The sequence below is a fragment of the Muntiacus reevesi genome, chromosome 9 (assembly GCF_963930625.1).
Source record: "Muntiacus reevesi chromosome 9, mMunRee1.1, whole genome shotgun sequence".
Lineage (NCBI taxonomy): Eukaryota > Metazoa > Chordata > Mammalia > Artiodactyla > Cervidae > Muntiacus > Muntiacus reevesi.
The window spans coordinates 35,875,601-35,896,869 of NC_089257.1; the positions used below are offsets into that span (position 1 = coordinate 35,875,601).

Here is a 21,269-nt window from a genome sequence, read left to right on the forward strand (position 1 = left end):
ATAAACAAATGGCCAATAAACACTGGAAAAGGTGATCAATCAGAATAATACATGAGGAAATGTAAATTAAAATCACAATATAATACCACTAGCCCACCAGAATGGCTCAAATTTTCAAAACAAATAATAACAAGTTTGGGCAAGAATGTGGAGCAACTAAAACCTTCACACTGCTGGTATGGATATAACCGGTACAAGCAACTTTGGAAAACTATCTGGCAGTACCTACTAAAGCTGAAAACAACCTATGATCCAGCACTTAGTTCCACTCTTACGTAGATACCTAACAGAAATAGATACACATACTTGCCAAAGGACATGTACATATAGAATTAATAAATAATTTGTATGAATCTCACTAATATGCTAAGCAAAAGAGCATATGCCATATAAAAGTTCAATAGCAAGCAGGACTAATCTAGAAGTCAGGATAGTGGTGGTCCTTGGAAGGAGGTAGTAACTAGAGGGAGAACACAAAATAATGCTGTTCCTCTTGATCTGGTTACATGGATCTGTTCCCTGTGAAGAGTCACCAGGCTATTATTTGTGCCCTTTACTGTAATGTGTGCTGTATCGCAATACAAAGTAATAAGACAAAAATTTTCAAAGATTCAATAATGGACAAAATACAGCATCTTACAAGGAGGTATCTACAGAGATAAAAAACAAAGGCATCTCTTCATGATGTCATTTGGGGCCCTAAAGCCTGAAGACAGGAGTTGGAGGATTAACCATCTGAAAAGACAACTATTTACTCCCCTATGTGTAAGGTCATCTCTCAACTAAACTCCTGTGCTCTGGAATATGAAATAGCGTAATTTCAAATTCTCAGCAGAAAAATCATGAAATAACCACCCCTTTCCAAAATGAAAAAAAAAAAAGAAAAAAGACCTGGTGAATGTCTGGCCCGTAAATATGAAGGGCCATATTTAAGGGGTGGGATGATGGGCACAGGTGTGATGGGCACCAAGAATACTTCATTCTAAAACTAATTAAAAGTCTTTGGAAAGGAGAGGAGTCTTTTGAAGTTGTTTCTGTGGCTGAATAGATGACCTGAACCAACGTTTTAAACCAACAGAACATTAATACAGCAGAACTATTGTCATTACAATCTTCTCATTACAATGACTTTCCTTTATAATTTTATAGAATAGCTGCCAGACAATGACCAAATATTCCTGAGCTGGTCCACTCAGATACAGATATGGTCTGCCACATATTAAAGACTCCACTGCCTAATAATGTTACTATAAAGATCTAGATGATTTTCTACGTTTAACCTATACATATAAGCCCATTGTCTAGATGGAACAAATTATTCAAGTACTAACATCATTTAGTGACCTATATCTTATTCACTGAAAGTACAGTGGCAGAATATTAGGATATTTATAGCTTTGAAAAGTTCACCTCCAGGAGAATCTAAAATAATTACTTATTCCCTGGGCAATTTTTCTAAAACACTGCTCAACTGATACTTATTAAAGGAACACATATATAGAAAAGTTTCAAAACACAAACAAGTTGTCACTATTTTATCACTCAAAAACAAACATACGGTCACAAGAAACACAACTAAGATTTCATAAAAGCTGTTCCAACTTCCCCAAAACATACAAGATAACTCTCAGGAATGGCATACTAAATTCATAAGCCGTAATTATTCCCCATCCTGTTGTTTTCCTCTATTTCTTTGCAATGATCGCTGAGGAAGGCTTTCTTATCTCTCCTGACTATTCTTTGGAACTCTGCATTCAAATGGGAATATTTTTCCTTTTCTCCTTTTCTTTTTGCTTCTCTTCTTTTCACAGCTATTTGTAATGCCTTCTCAGACAACCATTTTGCCTTTTTGCATTTCTTTTCCATGGGGGTGGTCTTGATCCCTGTCTCCTGTACAATGTCAGGAACCTCCAACCATAGTTCATCAGGCTCTCTGTCTATCAGATCTAGTCCCTTAAATCTATTTCTCACTTCCACGGTATTGTCATAAGGGATTTGATTTAGGTCATACCTGAGTTGTCTAGTGGTCTTCCCTGACCTGCCTCTTGAGAAACCTATATGCAGGTCAGGAAGCAACAGTTAGAACTGGACATGGAACAACAGACTGGTTCCAAATAGGAAAAGGAGTAAGTCAAGGCTGTATATTGTCACCCTGCTTATTTAACTTATATGCAGAGTACATCATGAGAAACGCTGGCCTGGAAGAAGTACAAGCTGGAATCAAGACTGCCGGGAGAAATATCAATAATCTCAGATATGCAGGTGACACCACCCTTACGGCAGAAAGTGAAGAGGAACTGAAAAGCCTCTTGATGAAAGTGAAAGAGGAGAGTGAAAATGTTGGCTTAAAGCTCAACATTCAGAAAACTAAGATCATGGTTTATAGAATAGCTGCCAGACAATGACCAAATATTCCTGAGCTGGTCCACTCAGATACAGATATGGTCTGCCACATATTAAAGACTCCACTGCCTAATAATGTTACTATAAAGATCTAGATGATTTTCTACATTTAACCTATACATATAAGCCCATTGTCTAGATGGGCTTATCTGGTCCCATCACTTCATGGGAAATAGATGGGGAAACAGTGGAAACAGCATCAGACTTTATTTTGGGGGGCTCCAAAATCACTGCAGATGGTAATTGCAGCCATCAAATTAAAAGACGCTTACACCTTGGAAGGAAAATTATGACCAACCTAGATAGCATATTAAGAAGCAGAGACATTACTTTGCCAACAAAGGTCCGTCTGGTCAAGGCTATGGTTTTTCCAGTGGTCATGTATGGATGTGAGAGTTGGGCTGTGAAAAAAGCTGAGCGCCGAAAAATTGATGCTTTTGAACTATGGTGTTGGAGAAGACTCTTGAGAGTCTCTTGGACTGCAGGCAGATCCAAACAGTCCATCCTAAAGGAGATCAGTCCTGGGTGTTCACTGGAAGGAATCATGCTGAAGTTGAAACTCCAGTACTTTGGCCACGTCATGCGAAGAGTTGACTCGTTGGAAAAGACCCTGATGCTGGGAGGGATTGGGGGCAGGAGGAGAAGGGGACGACAGAGGATAAGATGGCTGGATGGCATCACCGACTCAATGGGCATGAGTTTGAATAAACTCCGGGAGTTGGTGATGGACAGGAAGGCCTGGCGTGCTGTGATTCATGGGGTCGCAAAGAGTCGGACACGACTGAGCAACTGAACTGAACTGAACTGAATTATTCCCCAGCCCAAAACTCTCTCTCCTTTGTCTCATTCACCTTTATTCATCCTTCAGGTCTCAACTTAGGAATTACTTATTGTGAGAAGCCTCTCCTAATCACCCTCACCAAACTAAAGATAAACGACATTCCTAGATGTTCCCAAAGAATCCTGTTCTTCCCTGGTCTTATAACTGCATGATGATGAAGTTTAACACAAAATAACATAAGATGGCTAAGCAAGAGGATCCAATTCCCTTCTCCCTCTCTCTCTCTCTCTCTCTCTCTCTCTCTCTCTCTCTCTCACGTGCGCGCATGCGCGCAAAGATGAAATGTTAATTCAGTTCAACTAGAACATACACTTCTGTGACAACCCCTCAGGCCAGTAACTCATAAAAAGTATTTATATTGTCCAGTCAGCTTTTTCCCAAAGATTTAAAAATATCTCAGGCAGTCTCAATTCAAACAGAAGTTTTGGTTCTGATAACTCTGTCACATGCTTTCCTTAAAAGCACATGCTCTAGAACTTTGTTTATTCAATTCTAAGGCCTATCACTGACCTCTGTTAGACCTCTAGAAGACATTTAACCAGTAGAAGGGAATGTGATGTAAGGGGGGCAGCACAAGGCTGTGAGAGATGGACTTCCAAACACACAGGAACTAGCTATCACGCTTCTTCCTGCCACCATGAGATTTTCAATTTTCTAATAAAAAAAGAAAAACTTCTTTTTTGTAAAAAATAAAATATGCAATAATTAACTTGATAATTGTTAAACATGGTGCACATGGGTTCACTGGGCTTCCCTGATAGCTTAGTTGGTAAAGAATCGGCCTGCAATGCAGGAAACCCCGGTTCAATTCCTGGGTCAGGCAGATCCACTGAAGGCTACCCACTCCAGTATTCTTAGGCTTCCCTTGTGGCTTAGCTGGTAAAGAATCCACCCACGATTTGGAAGACCTGGGTTTTATCCTCGGGTTGGGAAGATCCCTTAGAGAAGAGAAAAGCTACCCACTCCAGTATTCTGGCCTGGAGAATTCCATGGACTGTATAGTCCATGGGGTCTCAAAGAGTTGGACATGACTGAGCCACTTTCACTTTCTTGTGGGTTCATTACACAATCCGCCTCTACTTTTGTACATACAAAATCCAATTTATAGAATTTAGTTACTTCCATTCTTACTACTTCAATTATTCTAGTTTTTAATTAATCAATGGCCCTTCAATAATGTTAAGAATGTTAACTGCCCCCTGAACCAAATATCAATAAATAACTACTTTGGAGGGTATGGTTAGCTAAACCCTGAGATAAGAAAGCTGAATTATACATTCACCATTAACTGTTCAATGCTAAATATATCTGAGAAGAAATCAGGACTCTGACATATAACTTAGAGAGACAGCTCCACCATCTAGCCTGTCAACAGCGAATTGTTCCAGTTAATGCAACAGACACTGGACTTCACTGTGCCAGGGACATTAGAAAATAGAAAAATGAATAAGCTAGGGATCCTTGTTCACCAGCTGCCCTCAATTTTGTGTTACCTCTCAAAAACTCATTCCCATGCCATCCACCCCTTGACTACTATCTGCTATCTCTTCAGGTCTCTTTAGATACATGGTTGTTTTCAGTCACTAAATCGTATCTGACTCTGCGATGTCATGAACTGCAGCACACCATGATTCCCTGTCTACCACTATCTCCTGGAGTCTGCTCAAGTTCATGTTCATTGACTTGGTGATACTATCTAACCATCTCATCCTCTGATACATGGTATGTTCCCTCATTTTTTTCAGCTGTCTGCTCAAATGAGACCTTTTATGTGACTACCACAGAAATTCAGCCACTACCCCTGCCAGATACTTTATTATACTGCTCTATTTTACTCAATTATATTTATTACCATCTAACATATTCCAATTTATGAACTTCCCTGATAGCTCATATGGTAAAGCATCTGCCTACAACGCAGGAGACCTGCGTTCAATCCCTGGGTCAGGAAGATCTCCTGGAGAAGAAAATGGCAATTCACTCCAGTATTCTTACCTGGAAAATCCCATGGATGGAGGAACCTGATAGGCTACAATCCATGGCGTCGCAAAGAGTCAGAGACAACTGAGCGACTTCACAACACACAAACATATTCCAGTTTATCATCAATTCTAACAAGTATTTTTCGTCCATTTTAAGATAAATTTTGACTTTCAGTTCAGTTCAGTTGCTCAGTCGTGCCCGACTCTCTGTGACCCCATGAACTGCAGCATGCCAGGCCTCCCTGTCCAGCACCAACTCCCAGAGTTTACTCAAACTCATGTCCATTGAGTCAGTGATGCCATCCAACCATCTCAACCTCTGTTGTCCCCTTCTCCTCCCGCCTTCAGTCTTTCCCAGCATCAGGGTCTTTTCAAATGAGTCAGTTCTTCGCATTAGGTGGCCAAATACTGAAGTTTCAGCTTCAGCATCATTCCTTCCAAAGACTATTCAGGACTGATTTCCTTTAGGATGGACTGGTTGGATCTCCTTGCAGTCCAAGGGACCCTCAAGCGTCTTCTCCAACACCACAGTTTAAAAGCATCAATTCTATGGCACTCAGCTTTCTTTACAGTCCAACTCTCACATCCACACATGACTACTGGAAAAACCATACTTTTCACTAGACAGACCTTTGTTGGCTAAGTAATGTCTCTGCTTTTAAATAGGCTGTTTAGGCTGGGTCATAGCTTTTCTTCCAAGGAGCAGCATCTTTTAATTTCATGGCTGCAGTCACCATCTGCAGTGATTTTGGAGCCCCAAAATATAAAGTCTCTCACTGTTTCCACTGCTTCCCCACCTATTTGCCATGAAGGGATGGGACCAGATGCCATGATCTTAGTCTTCTAAATGTTGAGTTTTAAGCCATCTTGTTCACTCTTTTCTTCCATTGTAAGATTTTTCTTCCATCTTTCATTGTAACATTTTTCTTCCATTGTAAGATAAATTCTGATTTTAGAAATATTAAAATCAGTAAGGTCCTATACTCGTTGACCACTAGGTGGCAGTCATCAGGTATCACTACCTGCACAACCTTAATAACAGTTGTCTTTTTGTGTTGCTTTTTTTTATTGTAGTATAGTTACTTTACAATGCTGTGTTACTTTCTGTTGTACAGCAAAGTAAATAAGTTATATATATACACAGATACCCCCTATGTTTTGGATTTCCTTCCCATTTAGGTCACCACAGAGCACTGAGGTAGTACCTGTGCTATACAGGGACCTCATTAGTATACACAGAAGTATATAGTTGTTCTTAATATCAATTCTTTTAAGTTATTGACACTACTGACACTACCTGTGCTTAGTCTGCCAGTTAAGAATCTCTTGATTTAAACTGAAACAATCCTATATATAATATCAATAATTTAAATTCAACACATTTTAAAAATATCAAGTATTCACAATAATGAAGAATAACCAGAAAGAACTTTCATAGACTGCTAATAAGAATGTAAACAAAACAATAACTTTAAACTATTTAGCAATATATACTAAAGCTTATAATATGCATATTCCCAGCAAGCCCACTTACAGAAATACATGCAACAGAAAAGCATACAAACATTCAACCAACAGATATATCTAAGAATATCCATAGCAATACTATTCATGTTAGCTCAAAACTAGAAACAAGCACTTCCCCCGGTAGACCAGTGGTTAAGACTCCATGCTTCCGCTGCAGGGGGCACAAGTTCATTCCCAGGTCCGATAACTAAAATCCCACATGCCAATGCAACGTGGCCAGAAAACAAACAAACAAAGCCAGAAACTAACCAAATTCCCAGCAACAGAAGAATGGATAACTTCTGGTATATTCATACAATGAAGGACAATAGAGAAAACAAGTATACCTCACAATATGAACGACTCTTACAATATACAGTTAAGACATCAAAGTCAGACACAAAAGAACAGACACTATATGATTCCATTTCTACAAAGTTCACCAACAGGTAAATTAATTTATAGTGTTAAGAGTCAGAAAAGTGGGAGTCACTCAGTCATGTCCAACTCTACAACCCCATGGGCTATACAGTCCATGGAATTCTCCAGGTCAGAATACTGGAGTGGGTAAGTTGTTCCCTTCTCCAGGGGATCTTGTCAACCCTGGAATTGAACCAGGGTCTCCCACATTGCAGGTGATTCTTTACCAGCTGAGCTACCAGGGAAGCCCATGTTAAAAGTCAGAGAGGAATAGTAACTGAAGATGGTATAAGGGGGCTTCTGGGGCACTGAAAATATTCTATTTCTTGATTTGGATACTGGCTACACATGTGTATTTAATTTGAGAAAACTCAGTTTTCACTATAGTAAAGGGAGTAAAATAAATCGAGGAGTCCTACTCTATTTGCTCCCTAAACTGACCCTCCCCACCTCTCAATTGTCCGTAGACCATTTCTGTCTCCAACTGAGCCAGGATAGGAGCAGAAATGATATTTAGCAGCTAACCACATGTCAGGCTTCCCTGGTGGCTCAGCTGGTTTTCCCAGCAGTTCAGTCGTCAGGACTCCAAGCTCTCACTCTTGAGGGCCTGGGTTCAGTCCCTGATCAGGGAACTAAGATCCCCCGAGCCACTTGGCATGGCCAAAAAAAAGAAAGAAAAAGAAGACAGCTTGATGAAGAGGAAAGAGTAGTACAGACTTGAAGATGGAGGGCCTGGATTTGAGTTCTGGTCCCGCAGTTGTGTGAGACTCTGCAAAAGCCAGACACTCTCTGGATGTCAGTGTCTTAAGATCTACCCTGTCTACAAGTTGCTCTAAGGATCAATATGAGATAACAGATGTAAAAGGATTCTGTAAAGATAACACATTATAGTTACCCATTTATTCATCTAATGAATATTTACTGAGCGCCTACAATATCCAACACTCTAGGGTTTCAAAGGTGAACAAGACTGGCAAGGTCCCTACTCTCATGGAACTTCACACTTGTAAGTGGGAGACATAATAAACAGATAAATGGGCAAGTTGCCAACAGTGATAAACGCTCTAAAGAAAATAAACAGAGTGATGTGAAAAAGAGTGGAAAGGGAACTACTTTAGATGGAATAGTCACAGACAGCCAGGCTGAAGTGACATAGCTCAGACCTCAAAGGATTCTTTAGCCAAGTGAAGAAGCAAGGAAATAGGTGCTGTAGGCATAAGGAACAAGGCAAGTTTGGCATGTTTGAAGCACTGAAAAAATGAGGTAAGACTGGAACACAAGGCTGAGTGAGAAAAACTGTTCGGAGACAAGTTTGAAAAAGTGGACAGGGACTAAATTCAGTATGGCTGGATTGTTAAAAGAATATTACCAGTACCATAAAGCTTTTCTTTTTATTAACATGGCCAAATTGAATCATCATGAAAATATCTAGTGTACCCATTCGCAAAAGAAGGCCATTTCCAACCTTCTACTTGAGCAACTCTATGGCCAAAAAAATAAGTAGAAAGATCCTATATAATGGCCCTAGACATAAAATTCTTAAGAACTACATAGGAAAACATCATTTATTATGATGTTTGGAAAGTCAAATAGTCAAAAACCTCAAGAGCAAACAGAAATGACAGAATTATAGAATGATTTGAAAAAAACCAAAGGTTTTTAACAGAAAAAGTGTCACTGCATTCAGCAAATATTTATCAAGCACCTACTTTGTGCCAGGCATGCTCTAAGCACTAGAGATACATCAATGAAAAAATCAGTGAAGATTTAAGCAATAATTGAGCAGAAGATTTAACTGTAGATATATAATACCAGAACTGAACTTCAACTTATTTTATGTCTCAGCATTTTCTAAAATAGGAGTCATAGGCTTAGTCATATGCACCTGTCAGAAAGCAAACTTACCAAGGAATTCTTAATCACTTCACTCCTATAAAATTCTGGAAAAGAAGAAAAAGAACAATAAGTGATGTGGAAGAAAATAAGCTCACTAACTCTTAATCCTATAAAATTTTTAACATATGCTCTAGTTAAAAAAGAAAAAAACACTTAAAACATTTTCAAGGGTCTATTCTCTCTATATATTTATCTGTAAAAATTAAAATACAGATAATTAGTAAATAAAAGTTTTTTAATTGAAGCATAGTTGATTTACGATGTGTTAGTTTCTGGTATACAGCAAAGTGATTCAGTTGTACATATACAAAGATTTACTCTTTTTCATATTCTTTTCCATTACAGTTTATTATAGGATATTGAATATAGTTCCCTGTGCTACACAGTAAGACCTTGTTTAAAATTAAAAAGTTTTAAAGGGAAAAACACTAGTAAAGAAAGGTCAAAATCTATTAAGATTTAATTTAGTCATTTTTCCCTGACTGGCTCCTTTTAACCCAGAATGTAAGGTAAGGCCTTAAGAACTCAGACTTTATTCTCCCTTAACTACTGCCATCGTCTACAAAAATTCCATATGCTCTGTTTCAAACATCTCCAAAGATTATCCATTGTAGTACTGTGGAGAGAACACTCATCTAACAACCAGGGAACCGAAGTTCTAGCTCTACATGTCATTAACATTCTGCCTCTCATTTCCTTGGGCCCATTTCTTCATGACACTTTTGACAATTAGACTAATAATCAAGGCCCTCTGTAACCACTAAAATTCCATGATTCTACACACCTTCATTTATACTGTAAATGTTACAAAACCTGAAGCTACAATCAAAAGAGAAACTGTGTCAGAGATTCAATGGAGATACAATCAAAAGAAAGACTGTATCAGAGGTTCAAACAGACATTCCTAAGAACCCTTCAATACTGCCTCTGTTGTCTCTGCCAAAGTTACCCTGCGATGCTCTGTCAATGCAGAGCCTACAAGGACTCTGTACCCTTATGCTCCTATAGGGCAATATTTCCCATGGGTGATGCACATTATCACTGATATATGAGACGACGTTAAGTGATATATGGATAAACTTTACTTCTTTCTAACACTGAAATTTACAACTCATATATCCAACCCCTAATAGTAAGCTCCATAAGGGCAGAAGCATTTGTTTTGTATAACTGCTGTCTCCTCAACATGTAAAATTATTCCTGGCACAGGGTAGGCACTCAGTAAAATTTTGATTGAATCAACAACTTCACAGATTGTGGGGAAAATGGACTTCTTAAAATATATTCAGTATGTAGCATTAAAGATGAAATTCAAAGAGAGTGAAACTTGCCAAAGAAGTCCACAAGACTGAAGTTTGCGAATCATCAAGCAGTAAAGGAAAAGTGGACCTGGATATAAAGTTCTGGGCTAGGTCTTTTGCTTAAAATGTTTCTTCACAGAACATAACATCTATACTATTCTATGCTTGTCTTCCCTTAAAAAATAGTAATAGTGATAATCATCCTATTTTGTGGCAAGACAGCCACAACACACTAAGTGAAAAAACCAGGTTCTATGAGAAAATTTACCACAGGATCCAAATTTTTACAATTACATGAACAACATTTATCTTAGGTGATAGGGTTAGGCTGCTTGCTTTTATTTTTTGCTTGGCAGTTTTTAAATTTTTCTATTTTGAACAATTACTTTAAATAAGAGAAGGGATAATTCTAATTGTTCTTAAAAGGAAACTTTTCTTGATGGATATTTAAGTTACTGATGGTTTTTTGATATTTCAAGTAATACTATATATAATCTTTGCAAGATACATATCCTAAGACACATGTATCTATAAGATAGACTTCAAGTGAAATTGCAAGGTAAAAGGGAAAAAAAGTTTAAATTTGATAGATATTGCCAGATTGTTCTCTATAAACACTATACCAATTTACAGTCCCACTTAATACTTGCCAACCCTACACATTTTTTTTTAATTAGTTAACTCATTGGCTGTGCTGGGTCTTCACTGCTGCATGCGGCGTTTTCTAGTTGCGGAGAGTCGGTGCTAGTCTAATTGCGGTGCACAGGCTTCTCATTGCCGTGGCTTCTCTTGTCACAGAACACAGGCTCCGGGCACTCGGGCTTCGGGAGTTGCAGCACATGGGCTCAGCAGCCGTGGCTGGCAAGGTCCAGACTGCAGGCTCAGCAGTTGCGGCACACAGGGCTTAGCGGCTCCACAGCATGTGGGATCTTCCCAGAGCAGGGATCAAACCCACGTCCCCTGCAGTGGCAGGGGATTCCTAACCACTGGACCACAAGGGACCCCCAACCCTCAGTATTACTCTTTTCATTTTTTCCCAAACGGTTAACCAATGCCAGTCATAAACTGGCTACATAAATGTACATATGTACGTGCATGTGCGTATATATATACATATACATATGTTCTTTTCTAATATGCATACATATACTCTAAATTATTCCCAATATGTTTTTGGGGGTGGGGGAGACTTTTAGGGCTAAAATTGTGTTGCTTGTTATTACAAGGTACTTTCACTTAATATACTTTTGTATTGTCTAAATTTGCTGCAAGTATGTAATACTTTTTAAACCAGTGGAAAAAAATTAAAGCTATTCCGTTTTTCTTTTGAGAGAATTCCTCAGCTTAATCTGTAAAGTGTCTAACTTAAAGAATCTCCAACATATATATCTCCAGCTCTAAGAAAATGAACAGCATTATTATTTTTTTCAAAACTTTGCTGACTAGCTATATATATATACATAAATGAAACTAAACAATTTGCTTTCTCCATTAGACCCTCAAAATGGACTTGCTAATTTTAATGGATAAAGGTCAACAAAGGAGCCATACAGTTTGGAAAGGAATCACCGAGTCTAAAGTAATTTATAAAGTGCTAAATGTGGGCCTACACTGTCTACCATTCTGCTATACTTTGATTGTCAATGAAATCAGCAACATGGTACACAACAGAATAGTGAATTTAGGAGAATTTAAAGTGAAAAAAACAGTTCCAGTCCCCAATGCACCATGTATAAGCTTGACCCTGGACAAGTCAATTAACTTTTCTGGGCCATAGTTTCTTCACCTTTAAAGGAGAATGACACCTGGAAAATAACAGGGTTGCTATGAGGCCCAAATGAAATATTGAGTTAACTATACTATATAAGCTATCATTGTTATTAATATAATTCTATGAATTTTTATTAATTCAACTTGAGCAAAACTATTAGACAAATAAATTTTCAAAAAGATATCACGCGATTCTAGTTCTACATGAAAGGGACTATTAGATACAAATGCTTCTCTATCCAAGCTAAGACCTAAACAAACAAAGCAAGCAGAGACTGCAAAGCATGGTTCCAATGGCATGTCAAAACATGCTATTATACAGCTTTCCATTTATTTAACAAATGCTTTTTTAGTATCTCAACCTCACTGAGAAAAGAGGAAACAAACTTAAACTCTACTATGAAGCTATTTTTCAACTATCAGATTGGCAAAATTTCACAAGTTTGATTGCACAGTCTGCTGGTCAGGCTGTAGGGAGAAGGGTACCCATATACAGCAAATGGGAATGTCAACAAGGACAATTTTGTAATATTTGTACTCCCACTCTGGAATTTACCCTAAAGCCATACTAGCACTCACAGAAAATAATAGATACCAATGAAACTGTTCACAGCAATGCTGTGTATATAGCAAAAGACCAGAACAACTAAATGCTCATCCAAAGAAGTCAGTTAAATAAATTATGGCACAGCTGTTCAATACAAAACTAAACAGAAAAAAATAAAATTAGAGAAGCTGTTTATGGAATAATACGGGAAGACATCTAAAATATAAGTGAAAGATGCAAGGCACAGAAATATATATATATATATACACATATATAATTTGGTACAATTTTTACTTGCAATTGCATGAAGAATCTCAGTAAGGATAAACCAGGGTGCAGCAAAAAACTAGCGAGATGGGACAGGTGAGAGAAAGATTTTAATACAAACCATCATATATATATTGAGCCACAGACTGTATTAGCTATTCAAAAATTAAATGAAAATATCTGGGGGCTTATTTTGTGCCAAGAATTATTCCAAGTATTGGAAACAGTGCGGTGAACAAAACTGACCCAGAAATCTCTACTCAAATGGAGCTCACATTTAGTGGACAGAGACATGCATTAAACAAATAAGTAAACATACAGTTATGTCAGACTATCTGGAGTATCGTGGAGAAAAATCTGATGTACCAAAATAACTGGCTGGTAATCCAGGAAAGCACAGGTACTCACATTTCATGGGGGAGAAATAACTATGGCTGAAGAACAAACTTGATTTTATAAAACTTCCAAGTTTAAGAAGGAACCAAGATTAGAATCTAGCTCCTAGATTTTTAAAAGGGTTAGTCAGTGATCAAGACTTTCTCTGAGAAAACATCTGGAGTGAAGACCTGAAAGAAGGCAGAGGAGCTAGTCATGTGACTATCAAGAGGAGAGTGAGGGCAGATGCCTTTAAACTGAAGTCAATTTGAATTCAAGGAAGGCAAGAAGGGCAGTAGGGATGAAACAGAGAGAACTAGAAGAGTAGAAAGAGATAAGTGCCGAGAGGTGACAGTTGGCCAGTTCATGAAAGGCCTAGGAAACAGAAAGAACTTTAGCTTTTACTCTGAATGAAACAGGAAGCCCATTGGAGGGTTTGGGGCGAGGAATAACATGAGCTGACTTTCATCTTAACAGGATCTCGGTTGAGACCACACTGAAAAGAGTGCAAGGGCAGACAGACATGTTAGAAGTCTACTTCAACAACTCACGCAACCACTCCATGACAGTAGTTTGGAGGTAGTAAGGAAAGAAAAGATTATAGATATATTTTGGTAGTAAGAACCAAAAATATCTGCTGAAAAATTGGGTATAGAATATAAAAGAGGACAATGCAGGGTGATTCCAAGGTTTCTGGCCAAGCAAATGGAAAGACCGAGTTGCCATTTTCTGATAGACGGATGAATACAGAAGATAGATCAGAGTTAGAACATCAGACTCATTGCTGAATATATCAAGTTTAAGTCACCTCCTAGGCTCCAAATGGAGATGTACAGTAGGCAACTGAATACATGAGCATGAGTTCAGGGGGGAGGCCGAAGCTAAAGAAACACCTTTGTAAGCTGTAAGAGTGACAAGTGATATTTGAAACTATGACACATGCATGAGACCACCAAACTGAATTATGTAGAGATTGTCTTCTGATATACCAAAATAACTGGTTGGTAATCCAGGAAAGCACAGGTACTCACATTTCATGGGGGAAAAATAACTATGGCTGAAGAACAAACTTGATTTTATAAAACTTCTAAGTTTAAGAAGGAACCAGGATTAGAATCTAACTCCTCATCCATTAACACAAGGCTTTGTTCTCTGAGAATGTAATAAATGGTGTTCAATTTGAACTACCTGAGAAATAGACAATCTCCTAAGAGCACTAAAAAAAGTGTCAAAAATAAAAAACACTCACACATAACTTCTTACGCTCTGCTGTGAATTCAGCTGAAATAAAAGAATAACTTAGAAATCAGCATTTCGGATATTCTTCCAATTCAAAAAAAACAAAAACAAACTTCTTTTGAAACAGAAATGATGCCACTAGGCAGGTGGTACAGGTGGCTTTTAAGAAGAGCCTATAGGCCTTCCATTGTGGTCATCCTACACCAAGGGCCACATAATGATCATGCAATGAATATTCAAGTTTATCATCACAGCTCCAAGAAGATAAGGTGGTATTAATTAGGCTTACTAAGGAAAGAGTTTTCTGGCTCCTCCTATGGCAGTGAAAAGTTACAGAGCCCAACAAGTGGGCCCAACAAGTCTGTTATGTCAATAGACTTCATTCAACCATGACATTCTGGAGCACAGGGAAGTCTCAGAAGTCATCAATCCTCTCATTTTAGAAATAAATTAACAGCACACAAGAGGAACTAAATGTCCCAGCCAAAGGGCTGGCTAGTCAGTGACAGACTCAATACCACTACTAGACACTGGATTTCCCTGTGGTCTGAAACCAGCAAGTTCCTTATTATGTTAATAACCATTTCATTGAAATAAAAAGAAGCAGTCCAAAAAAAAAACAAACAGAAATATTCTATAATAACTTCTAAGCTCAAGATATAAAGTAAGCTAGAGAAGATAAGAAAAAGAACAACAACAAAAAAATCACTTTGTTTTCACTGTATCTCTTGGACAAGTTTTTACATCATGGTTATCAACCAGTCCCATGACTACTCTTTTGAGAAACTACTATTATGCCTGTTAACATTACAATTCTAATAATAATTGCTATCATTTACCAAATATTTAAAATGTACTAAGTTCAATGTCAGTAACTATTATCAGAGGTAACAATGGAGCAAGAACACAGAAGTTCTAACAAAGACAACCAAGAACTGATTATATAGAAACCTATAAAAAATGTAAAGTACTCTGGCATTGTCATATATTGCTAGTGATGAAACCAATTAGTGAGCAGCAGACCAAATGTAATAAGATCTGCAAAAATACTTATACTCTTAGCACAGTGACCAAACTGTTTCATTTTTCTTCTGGACACATAAGAAGACAATATTTTCCCATCCCCTATTCACCTGAAAAGGATGATGTAACTGATATACCGCTAATGGAATGTCATGGAATTGATGTGGAACATTTCCATTTAAAAATCTCCCTCAAATAATCCGTTTCCCTTGCCACACCAGAAGCATCATTCCTAAACAGAAGCAGCCTGGATACCTGAGCCACCAGTTAGAGGAGAACTGCCAAGCCAGTACCTGATAAGTAACACCTACACTGAACTCTGTTCAGTCGCTCACTTGTGTCCAACTCTGCAACCCCATGGACTACAGCATGCCAGGCTTCTCTGTCCTTCACCATCTCCCAGAGATTGCTCACTGAACTTAGTGTTTCAGAAATTTATTATGTCAAGGCACTGAACGACTCATAGCACTTGTTATGGTAGCTAGAGTTACTCGTTCAGATTAATACAATAGTTTTAAAAATACGCAGTGGTTAGAATGAAACCTAAGAATGAAATAAAACTGTAAAAATGGTGGAATTTACAGTCCTTTTTCCTTTGTCCAAAAAGGACATAGCAAGCTATTTCAGTATATACTATATATACTGGTAATAGTTGGTATATAAGTACATACTGGTACATAGCTGGTATATAGTTACATACTAGCTGAAATATCCAGAACTAATATCAATATAGTTGTAATCTAATTCAATATTTCTGTCATTATACCATTCTTCCTCTTTTACAGTATACAACATAAGTCAACTGATTATGTCAAAGTGTCTTTTGCCTAATATGTATTCAAAAGATGCTTGTGATTCTGAATCAAATATCTGATGTCCTCATAGAATTATCACTTCTGGAAGAATCCACATTTCAGTATGAGGAAATGAATTCAAAGAAACCATGCAATTCTAAAAATGAGCCCATATATACAAAAAATTACAGATATGAGAAGATATGAACTAGGTCCAAATTTTACCACAAGACTAAAGGAATCAATTATATTTTAAAGACAAGCAACTAGATACTGGACTCAAGTAACCTATTTCAAATGACAGCTACTGAATAATTAAACATTAACATTTATAAAGGAATGATAAATTTTATCATTGTAAGGCTCAGCTATCCAAAAGACATGTTTCTTCAATATATATAACAACTGCTCAAGAAATATTTTCAGACAGCATGACAACTTAGTTTTCTAATAAGCAATACTAGCAAGAGATGCAGAGAACCATTTATGTTACAAAAGAATAAAAATGAGATCTATCCATCTGTGGGTGGCAAGTCCAGATTCTCTTACCTTTGTACACCTTTTCAGTGTTACACAAGTGAAGTGTGAAGTAGGTATCAAGGAGCTGATGGCCATTCCTATTAACAATGTTCCGGGCAGCAATGTTCCGAAGATGTCTAAGACGCCGCTGAAACACAAAGAAAAACAAAAAAAGAGGAGCATTCACGTTTTTCCTCTTCTAAAACTTTCTGAAAGCTACAATTCAAAGATAAAATTTAGTAAGTTGTCCCAGTCATTTATTTGTTGAGCCAACAACCTTAACCCAGTCTCTCATTTATGCTTCAGCATCTCTTCCATTAAATAGGAGTTATTCTTGCCCTATATCATTTACAAAGCTGTTGGAAGCATGAAATAACAGAAATGAAATATTCTTGTAAAGTATAAATATTATATAAATCCTAAATACCTGTAGAACAGCATCAGTATTTCCTGGTATATTAACTAGGCAGTAATTTGCTTTTTTTCCCATCAGAAGGACGCTGGTAGACATGCAAAGTCCAACTCACACCAACACAAAATTAGCAATTATTACATACACACACCTCTGTTGCTAGTTCAGTCTGATGCCAGATCATCTGTTACAACCAAGAAAAGAAGACAAAGACAAAAAACCAAACAAAACAGTACCTCACTGCTCACTTCATCAGGCCAGTAACCCAACTGTCGTCACCTTAAATTCTCACTTGACCAGCAATCAACCAGTCCCTATATTTTCATCAGGCCTCCCTCCAACTAGGATGCAAAAATTATTTGAAGTCGTAAGTGCTGGAAATGCAAAAGCTCCATAAGCAACAGGAGAAATCAACAAAAATATAAGATGCCTAAGTGTTAGTCGCGCAGTTGTGTCCAACTCTGCGACCCCATGGACTGTAGCCCGCCAGGCTCCTCTGTCCATGGGATTCCTCCAGGCAAGAATACTGGAGTGGGTAGGCATTCCCTTTTCCGGGGATCTACTCGAACCAGGGATCAAACCCGGGTCTCCTGCATTGCAAGCAGGTTCTTTACCACTGAGCTACAGAGTACAGAATACTTTAAGATACCTTAAGAGATAGCCAAATCATCTCGTATCAAACAGAAAAGTGGGCAGTGAAGCCTGAGCACAACAGATTCATTCTCAGTAGCTAGTCCCCTGTGTCAAATGATTAATTAGTTCAGAGACTGAAAAACAGAAACCAAGTGTTCATTTTTAAAATATGCTTAGGCATATTTTAGGCTGAAAGCCCACTTTGCTGAGGTAAGTCCATCATCAATTACAGGTGTAGTCAGCCAGAAAAGCACAGTTCTTCCTTTCCATGTACACAGCAACCTAATCCTTTCTCCCAATCTAGAGATTAACATTCTTGGACAGAGAAGGTTATTGTCTAATAAATTTATTTAACATTCTAAGTATGAAAAACCCCAAGTGTATTTATAAAAAGTTCGTAGGGCTTACTTTAAAAGACTTATATTTCTATAATCTGCCAAAGGTTTCCATTTCACACCCTAGATTACAGCAACTATTTCCCCCAACTACATATTTTTCATTAGCCTTGTAAGTCAAGATTTTAAATTGACAGGAACCACTAATAGTCTACATACATAATAATCACATCTATTTTGCCAAAAGATTCCAATCTTGGTCCTCTATTCAAAGATCTGGAAACATTACACTTCACAAACATTATTTAAACAGAGCTCCTCTCTTCCATCCCCACCCATTCATCTCTTTCCTTCATTCTCCCATCTCCTTCCTTCCTCCCCTTCCCCCAAGGTTGAAAGCAATTAAAAAGAAATACTGGAAGGTTAAACCAGAAACTCAGAAAATGACCTGTAGGGGTGAGAACAGGTTGGAGGGAACAGAGATAAAAGCAAGACTTCCCTGATACCTCACTATGTGGTTTCGCCTTCTGTACCATAAGAATGATTTACATAATCAAAAAATAAAGTTAAATAAGAAAAAGTTTAAATCAACTAAACCAAGTAAAAAATATAACAGCAATACCAAAAATTACCACCAGTCTTAGGCTATATCACCCACCTTTGCCCAAATTACTACCCTATGAACCTAGGAAATATTAAAGAAATCAAGGTGACCTAAAGGATCCTCTCTAGTTCTCAGTTCTCCAGAACATCTATACTTGACCAAAACAACGTATAATTATGGATAATTTCAAATATTTTCCCAACCAGACTAAAAATTTTATACGGGAGAGATTTATTTTATTAACTGCTATATCTCTAGCACCTAGATGAATAACTAGCAAACAGTAGGAACACAATAAATGATTTTTGATAGAATTTATACGTGTCCAGAGAATTAACAGTCAAGAAGGTCTTGGTATGACCTAGGTGGTACAATGAACCATAGTGGATTCTGACACCCACGCATGAGATGGTGGGAAAATACAGAGCACTTCAAACGTAAGACTGGACCTCAGAACTGAAAGTAGGGGTCAAATCTTAGTGGTGCTTCTGGACTACAGCAAATTCTCAGCACTCACCTACCTGTAACTGTACCAGGCACCAGGAATTCATGACCTGGAAGCAACATTGAGCATAAACAGAATTAAATATCAGATTATCTCAATGGCCATCCAAAGATAAATTCAAATCTGTCTTATGATCTAAACTGGCTCAAATATCTCAGAAAAGTAAAAATAGTAAGTAATTAAAATTTACGCTGACTTTGAAATTACTCTTTTTGTTTCTGGCTGTGCTGGGTCTCATTATTATGCATGGGCTTTCTCTAGTTGCAGCACATGGGATTCTCACTGTGGCGACATCTCTTATTGCAGAGCATGGGCTCTAGAGCACAGGCTCAGTAGCTGTGGCCCATGGGCTTAGCCGACCTATGGCATGTGGAATCCTCCTGGACTAGGGATCGAACCCGTGTTCCCCGCCTTAGCAGGTGGGGATTCTTAATCACTGGACCACCAGGGAAGTACTAGATTACTCTTTAAGATAACATTCCAGGCAGCTTCTTAAAGTGCCAATCTCCTCACACTTTCTTAAAGCTTTAAGCATTCACAGTAAAAAAAGGCTCTTTGCATCTCTTTCTATAGCAGTAGCTTTAGGCAGCCAACTCTACTCTAAAAACACCTATTTCCAAAGTTGAATAGATTTTAATTTTTAAGTTGGAATTAAAATGGCTTTTAAGTCTTTGAAGCACTACCTAAAAAGTATTCTATATCAAGGTTAAAAACAATCACTAAAATAAAATCTTATTCAGCTTTGATTTGGAAGATTGATGTATTATAGGTAGAGCACAACTCTGCTACCTGAAATGTTGGCAGTGGGAAAGAGAGCAGAATGATCCTAAATCCCTCAACTTTTTTTTTTTAAACAAATCTCTCAAGTATAAATTCTAAAACAAGACTTAACCGGCATGTGTTGTAGATTTGAAACATCTACTTAAGTAAACAAGCATTACAATAGTGTGATTATAAACTGGTGCCTCTAAAGAATCTAAAAGGGTTGGATTTTCTTGTTAACAGTACTAACGTTCTTAGAAAACTGCTTTAAAACGTGAGTGAAAGTCGCTCAGTCGTGTCCGACTTTACGATCTCATGGACCATACAGTCCATGGAATTCTCCAGGTCAGAATACTGGAATGGGTAGCCTTTCCCTTCTCCAGGGGATCGTCCCAACCCAGTGATTGAACTCAGGTCTCCAGCATTGCAGATGGATTCTTTACCAGCTGAGCCACAAGGGAAACCCAAAACGAACAGTAGATTAAAGAACTTTTTCTGCCTTTTAAAATTTTGCTCCGTTTTATCTTGCCCAGCATCTATTTGGCTTAAAAAACAAACAACAACAACAAAAAAGAACAAAAACACCTCAGATATTCCTCTTTAGAACTACTGTCCTCTACTATCAATCTACTGTAGAATTAACCCCACTTCCAACTCCAAGAAGGATCATGTGACTCAGGTCAGGTCAATCAGCCCTGATCATTCAGGATCCATGGAAAACCTAGAAGTTGTATTAAATTTTTGTATTAAACAGTCAATTAAATTCTTTTTTCCGCCTACTGGCCCAGAACCTGGAAGGACATAGGGCTAGAGATGCTGGCAGTCATCTTTACGTCATAATGAAACCTGAGATGAAAACTGCAAGAGAGCAGAGTTCAGAAATGTGGAGCAAGACAGAAATAAGGTATTGCAACAAGAGTAAGATAAGAGGTACAAACTACTATGCACAAAATAGATAAGCAACAAGGATACAGTGTATAGCAGAGGGAGTTATAGCCATTATCTTGTAACAACTATTCATGGAGTATAACCTGTAAAAAGCAGAATCACTATGCTATACACCTCAAATTAAGTCAACTAAACTTGAATAAAAAAATAAAAGTAAAAGTTCTGCCAAAGGAATTTTAGTCTCTGT

General features: G+C 37.8%; 1 protein-coding gene across 3 annotated transcripts in view; it reads right to left on the reverse strand.

The window, feature by feature from the left end:
- The window catches only part of UVRAG (UV radiation resistance associated), a 309,203-nt gene that overhangs the window by 262,508 nt on the left and 25,426 nt on the right, over positions 1-21,269 (reverse strand). For 2 of the 3 annotated variants that reach the window (XM_065944542.1, XM_065944544.1), the window contains exons 2-3: positions 16,914-17,031; positions 9,058-9,092 (exon numbers count right to left, since the gene is read on the reverse strand). In XM_065944542.1, the coding sequence (XP_065800614.1) occupies positions 9,058-9,092; positions 16,914-17,031 (153 nt within the window). The remainder of the gene's footprint in view (positions 1-9,057; positions 9,093-16,913; positions 17,032-21,269) is intronic. The other variant, XM_065944543.1, reaches the window with a different exon arrangement.